Source organism: Tarenaya hassleriana, unplaced genomic scaffold (assembly GCF_000463585.1).
Source record: "Tarenaya hassleriana unplaced genomic scaffold, ASM46358v1 Cleome5, whole genome shotgun sequence".
In the NCBI taxonomy this organism is placed as follows: Eukaryota; Viridiplantae; Streptophyta; class Magnoliopsida; order Brassicales; family Cleomaceae; genus Tarenaya; species Tarenaya hassleriana.
Window position 1 is genome coordinate 4,411,135 of NW_010967707.1, and position 6,174 is coordinate 4,417,308.

Below are 6,174 nucleotides of genomic sequence, written 5' to 3' on the forward strand. Positions count from 1 at the left end.
TGAACTGGAGCATCACTCTTTCCTATTGCCTCCTGGAGCAAGAGAAAGTGACAATGTAACCAATAACAAGTACATTAAACAGGAAAGGAATACTACTGTAACTGCCACAAACAGCACATACAATAAATTCGTCGGGGGTGGAATCAGAAAGCCAAGGTGGAAGTTGATGAGTTGGGAATTTATTATCGGCGCCATTCCTGACAATGTGTCCATCTGGGATAGCCTCATCATGCTCTACAGAGCCCTCTTCATCATGCCCATCAAGTGATGAACTGGAAAACCGAAAGAGGTTGAAGAACATAATATTCCTAATATGCCAAGGATGACTCAATAGGAGGTAAAGGATGCTACACCATACCCTTCATCAACAGAAGTTGTTTTATATGATCCATTCATGAGCCCGTTAACACCAAACTGGCTATCACCCTTCAGTGTCCGTGTTCTACGTGACAATGGCTGCGAACTAATTCGTGTAGCTGCAACAGCTGTTGTTGTTGGTACCTCATCATCTCTTTCATATATGCTCGATGCAACTAAACTGCAAAACAAATAAGCTCAAAAAGAGAAGCTCTTAATAACAGAACGTACTTCAGAGAAAATTGTACAGAAAAAGGAATTATGAGGCACACTTCCAATCATGTAACGGAACTAGGATGAGAAGCACCACAGTTTCTGAAATTTAAGTTGAAAAAAAATAGTGGAAAAGAATCCTACCTGTATTCACCTTTATTATATAGATGTGCATGTAAATCATCTAAAATTTTGAAGAAAAGGACTCCCCGCAGCTTAGTAAGCTCAGATCTGACATCTTGAAGAGCACCAACCTAGTCCGTAATACCAGAATATCAATGAGCACAACATTTGTATGAACGCTAGATAGCTCAAACAGAGATGAATTGAGATGTCCAGATAGTAATTGATCGAGAACATATCCCTTAAACATAACTATAACTACAATCTCAATGATGTTACCATGACAATACTTTTCTGAACACTTGTTTAATTGTAGGCCATAAAGAAGTTACCGTTTGAAGGCCCTCGCGCTCAAGCATCAGCGACGACTGAACATACACTTGAACAGCAGCATAGAACTGTTTTTCAGCAATGAGCTTCTCAATACGAGATGGAACCTGTTCAGTGTTCCAACAGACATAGGCATCATGTTGTTGTACCAGCAAATATGTTTTTCTTTGATAGCATATAGCACAAGCAACTAAGAAAAATTTTAGAAACACAATAACAAGATTACCATCAGATATAGTGTTGACCATAAATAAAGTATAATACTCCAAGCACCAAAGTAATATAAAAAGCACTGTACACAGAAATGATGCAGTAATCTTATGCGTAATGCAACCAACCTTAGCAATGCCCTCAATTTGATCTAAAAGTGAGATGATATGTCGCAGTGTAACAGACCGGTACCACAACTGATGTAATTGTTTATTGCGGGCACCTACGCTCATCTTTGCATCTGTCAAGTCGCGCTTCAACTCTGTTATCTTCTCAGCAGATTCGCTGAATAACCGTAATATCTGATTAGAAAAACAAAGGAACAGAGGCATAAATAAAATGTCAAGATCAAGGGTACCTCACAAATTATTTTCGTGATACAGAAAAATCCTAGGAAAATTATTGGTAAAGTTATTGGCAATTCAGCAAAAACTTTTCCATTTGTTACATTTAGACATCTAAAGCCATTTCCCTGTAATTTGTAACTATAGCTGGATTTAATCCTTGGAGAATAAGATCCATCATGAAATTCTGAAAACCAAAAGGAATGCTATCAACACAAAGCAAATCTAAGATGTAGCAAACCAATAGTTATAACAAAGCAACTGGAAAGTATTAATACTTGAAGAAAAGCTTCAAAAGTAAGACTATGAGGGGCGGAAAGAGTTAGCAGATATCAGAAACCTGGGAATAGTTTTGGATGGCCTTGTTGAAGCCACCGTGATAAGAATGCACAACTTCATCCACAACCTCCTCGACAACATCACTTTGCTCCTTTAAAACTTGAACTTCACCTTCACGATCTTTTGATGTTAGGATATGAACCACGTGAGGCAACGAGTCAAACCGTGCAGCGGCCCAACTCTCATCTATTCTTGCCAGCTCTTCCCTCAGGTACTGCAGATAACCACACACACAAACACACATTTATGCATAAAGGAATAAAAGGAACACAATCAGGAGAAATGATATACTTTGACGGTTTCCTATCTAGATCTTGTACCGCATCTTCCATCATTAACCCAAACTCCAAGCCAAAGAAGAGAGACTATGCTGCTGCCGAAGCAGCCACTCCTCTTCTAACTGACAATAAGGAAGGAACGAGAGGACCAAACATAACAAAAGAGAACTAGAGAAAGTTTGCAAACTTACTGCTTTATCTGGGGGAACAGGCAAACCGTCGAAAAAACCCATCAGAGCAACCTCACTCCAAATAGCTTGTTCGAGCTCAACGTGAATGCTCCTTCAGCAGATTCCAACTAAACCCCACGTAGCTGAAATCTAAATTTCAAAACCTGAAACGAGTTAAACGCACCTAAGCTAACTACAACGTTATCAAAACAGCCTTAGGCTAAATCCCGATAATACGCAGCTAAATCACCACAAAAACCAAGGAACAAACACTCAACCCCAAAACCATGGGGGATCAAAACAAAAGAATAGCGGATTTTCGAAGTCCATACGAATGAAGAACACACATTTCTAACATCACATTATCACTCTTCGAGACAACAATCAACGAGTAGCAGAGAGAAACCCATCGAATTACAAGAAACTTCTCTTGATTTCGCATCGTCGGCGAGACATTTGGCAGAAAACAGAGGATTAAGAAATCAAACACCTCGACATCTCGAAGTAGATCTAGAGAGAAATCGAGGGAGAAAACGGATTCGAGATGCGATCTTACCAGGGGAAAAGATCTCGTCCGAATCTGATCACTGCGTTCTCTGATCACGAAGCGAGGAAAAAAAAGTACGCCTTTTTTTGGGGAAAAACTCGCGAAGAAGAACGGAAAAATCTACGTGTTTATTCTCACCATGTTTTTGCTTCCCCGACTTTTCGTCACACAGTGATTACATTCTTTTTCGCTGTTTCTCAAATTATTTTCCTAATTTGCAATTTTATTAATATCAATAAAAAAAATGATATTTTAAATACGCTCTAAAAAAAACGAGAATAAAAAATATGAACATTTGAGGGGGCAACTTGTACAAGAACAAATCTTAGTGGTGGAATATATAAAACTACCAAAGTACATGGGGAAATACGGAAGTTGCTGCTACGTGTACGTACAGTACATAATCAAGGATAAGCTTAACCGAGTAGCCAAACATTCCTTTTCTTGCTTCCTCTCCTCTTCCCATAAGATTTACCCTCTCCTGCAATTTTCCCGCGAACCGCTGAGCGACACCCTCTTCTCCTCCTTCCGCAAGATCGCTCGCGTCACCTTCCTCAAGCACTGTCAACGCGCCGGTCTCGTGGTGTCGCGTTTGCCCTTTACGTCTGCCGAGACGACGCGCTCAACACGGCTCGATCCATGGACGGAAGACCCTCAATGGCTGGAAACCGACGGTATCGATCGCGGTAGACAATTGCCGAGCTCCAGAGTTCATAAAGAAGAGAGTGTACAAGGACAAGTCGAGGTGCTACGAGTGTGGGGACGAGGATCATCTCTCGTACGAGTGCCCTAGAAATCAATTGGGTCCGGGAAAGAGACCTCCGCCGCCGAAGAGGTGGGGACGGCAGAAGGAGGCGGAGGAAGCGGCGGAGATATTCGAGGAGTAGAATTGGGCATTGGTGGTGGGTAATGAAGAGGCAGAGGAAGGAAGAGGAAGAGAAGATGAATAAGAAAAAGAGAAAGGAAGCTGCTGTGAAGAAAGCTAGCTACTTTAGTGATGAGAACGATGACGGAGACTGAAACTATTTTCAGGTATATGAAATTCGAGGAATTCGAATCGGAGATGAACATATGGCATTAAGTCTCTTGAGCTTACTCAATTCCCCGAGACTTTCCAGATGCTGGGTTTGATCCAACTGGAAGAAGTTAGATCTTTTGGTATGTAGTTTCTGTGTTCTATTGTGTATTGATCATTGGGTCAATGCATGCGTCTTTGTGGCGTTTGCATCTGGATTCAGGACTTCCGATTTCATCTTTTCTGGTTTCAGTGTCTAGCCCTGATGATTCATCTGGCGACTAACTTTACTCATCTTCTTCATAATCCCAGACACAAGGCTTCAAACAAATCAAGGTTCATATGGCAGTTTTGGAAGAACTTTTCCTCAATGCTATTCCTCGGCTGAAGACATAAATAGATAAAAGTCTCAGCTTGTGACTCAAGGATTACACTTTGTGAATTTGTCCTGTTGTGCCCCTCGTCGAAGTTCAGCTGGAAGCGCCCCCGGTCTGCATAGAAAAGCATTTCAGGGTTTATATGTATCGAAAAACTGTAGCTGAAACGGCATGGACGAGATTTCAATCTCACTGACCAGCATCTCATGATCTCCCATGATTTCTTCTATCAGTTCCTGGATGAGTTTATCAGCGCTGTTTGGAACAAGTGCCGCAAATACTGCTGGCTCGAGCCCTGCAGTTAATCGCCAGTCAAAACCCCGGTTTCGATTCAGCATAACTCTGATAATCCACCAGCAAGCATACCTTTTGGGATTGAGTTTGTTCAATACCTGTATCCGGGAACGCATCAATGAACATCATCGTCTCCTCCCCGCTCAGACCAGATAAGAAGCAGATCCGTGGCTGAGACTTCGCCATCTGCATTGCATTTGACACAGAACAAGAAGTGATGTGCAATGTAATGCATGTACGGTAAGCTCCACTCATGACATGCTGAAACTGCAGAGGTTTTTGGTAAGGCCCTTCAAACCTGAACTCGTCTGAGGTCAGGCTGTCTAGTGTTGACAGCTTCCCATAACGACCGTGTGATCATTTCCTCAGTGCATAATATAATCTGGAGTTTCAACCACACAGACGTTAAATTGGAATTCTTTGTTGCAGGAGTTAGATATGAATAGGGGATATGTACCTGCATGAATTCGCCATCGAGCTCCGTGAGAAGCTGCTGTATCTTGAGAGCTTCATCAAGTTGAAAACCCAGTAACAGCAGAGCCTGCAGAGAAAAAAAAGTGGGTGTGTATGAGTATGATGGCAAAGTAGAAAGGGAAGGGAGAGAGTGAAGAGGGAGAGGAGATTACAGGAGGGCCGAATTGGGGATCTTCTGCGTTGAGGGGAACGAATTTGGACTCTTCCTCGTCTGTTTCGCTGGGGATTCCTTGTGATGGATCTTTAACGCAGAGTCTGAGCTTCTTCGTGCAGTGGGTTTTGTTCTTTACCCACAGAGAAGAAGAGGAAGAAGAAGAAAAAGAAGAAGAGGACAAAGGGCGAGTAGTGATGTCGGAGCTCAGACAAGTACGCGACATGGCCATCGAGCTCTTACAGATGGAGCTCATGCCGGATAAGGCCAACGAAGAACCCGCCATTGCCCCTCTCTCTCTCTGTCTCTCTCTCTCTCTCTCTCTCTCTCAGTTCTTCGAGATAAAACATATGCTCGCTCAGCTGAAGCAGCCAGTCATGTTTTGCCACGTGGTGTATCATTGGCCTGGGGCCTTTAAAATTAAATCAATGAAAAATCAACAAGGGCTCAGACAAGGCCCATAAGCAATTTACGTTTGGTCCATTTGACCCAAACCCTAAGGTTGTCTTCTTTCATTAAATGTCCTTTTCCATTTAATTAAAACGAAGAAGAGAACAACGATAAACGCAAATAACAAAAATCGATAAAAAAAAAAAAAAAAAAAAAAAATGTTTTGTATCCATAAGAATTTCACATTTGGAGAGGTAACATACGAACTTCCTTAGACCCCATTTTCTTCTAATGGGTGATTCCTTCTCTTTTATTTTTCTTTTCTTTGGGGAAAAAAAGTTAAAAGGGTATTCTAATTTATAAGTTTGTTGCTTTTATTATAAATTAATGATAAAGTTTTTCTTGTGAGCTTGGATGCAATAATTCCCATTGATTACGACAAAACGTGCATGTTTTGTCTTAAATCTTTACTGTTATATTCTATTTCCCTCCGACAAAACCATGTTAAAACTAGTTATCATTATTACGTGGGAAAATAACACCTTAAACTATATATATATAT

The 6,174-nt window shown here is 41.3% G+C and overlaps 2 protein-coding genes across 7 annotated transcripts in view; both read right to left on the reverse strand.

Annotated features, from left to right (window-relative positions):
• Positions 1–3,042, reverse strand: part of LOC104826898 (exocyst complex component SEC8) — a 10,238-nt gene extending 7,196 nt beyond the window's left edge. The window contains exons 1-9 of one of the 3 annotated variants that reach the window (XM_010559846.2): positions 2,921–3,042; positions 2,386–2,528; positions 1,918–2,130; positions 1,362–1,535; positions 1,026–1,130; positions 715–824; positions 359–538; positions 122–272; positions 23–32 (exon numbers count right to left, since the gene is read on the reverse strand). In XM_010559846.2, the coding sequence (XP_010558148.1) occupies positions 23–32; positions 122–272; positions 359–538; positions 715–824; positions 1,026–1,130; positions 1,362–1,535; positions 1,918–2,130; positions 2,386–2,427 (985 nt within the window). In that variant the 5' untranslated portion in view covers positions 2,428–2,528; positions 2,921–3,042. Of the gene's footprint in view, positions 1–4; positions 33–121; positions 273–358; positions 539–714; positions 825–1,025; positions 1,131–1,361; positions 1,536–1,917; positions 2,131–2,385; positions 2,529–2,920 lie in introns of all 3 variants that reach the window. The other 2 variants (XM_010559845.2, XM_010559844.2) reach the window with 2 other exon arrangements.
• Positions 3,043–4,201: 1,159 nt separating this feature from the next.
• On the reverse strand, positions 4,202–5,690 carry LOC104826897. 4 transcript variants are annotated; one of them, XM_010559843.1, is made up of 6 exons: positions 5,224–5,683; positions 5,055–5,138; positions 4,896–4,979; positions 4,696–4,783; positions 4,501–4,598; positions 4,202–4,417 (listed from the first exon to the last, which is right to left on the reverse strand). In XM_010559843.1, the coding sequence occupies exons 1-6, from the start codon at positions 5,506–5,508 to the stop codon at positions 4,397–4,399; spliced, it is 660 nt and encodes a 219-aa protein (XP_010558145.1). In that variant the 5' UTR covers positions 5,509–5,683; the 3' UTR covers positions 4,202–4,396. The 4 variants fall into 4 exon arrangements, with proteins under 4 accessions (XP_010558145.1, XP_010558143.1, XP_019059649.1 ...); XM_010559841.1 differs by having other exon boundaries at positions 4,896–5,138; positions 5,224–5,687; XM_019204104.1 differs by lacking the exon at positions 4,202–4,417 and having other exon boundaries at positions 4,424–4,598; positions 5,224–5,687.
• Between the last annotated feature and the right edge of the window lie 484 nt (positions 5,691–6,174).

Coding starts and splice junctions, on each gene's coding strand:
- LOC104826897 (XM_019204103.1), bottom strand. CDS start 5,508: ATGGCGGGTTCTTCGTTGGCCTTATCCGGCATGAGCTCCATCTGTAAG. Junction 5,139..5,223: donor ATCCCCAATTCGGCCCTCCT/GTAATCTCCTCT, acceptor TTTTCTCTGCAG/GCTCTGCTGTTACTGGGTTT. Junction 4,599..4,695: donor TGATGCGTTCCCGGATACAG/GTATTGAACAAA, acceptor GATTAACTGCAG/GGCTCGAGCCAGCAGTATTT.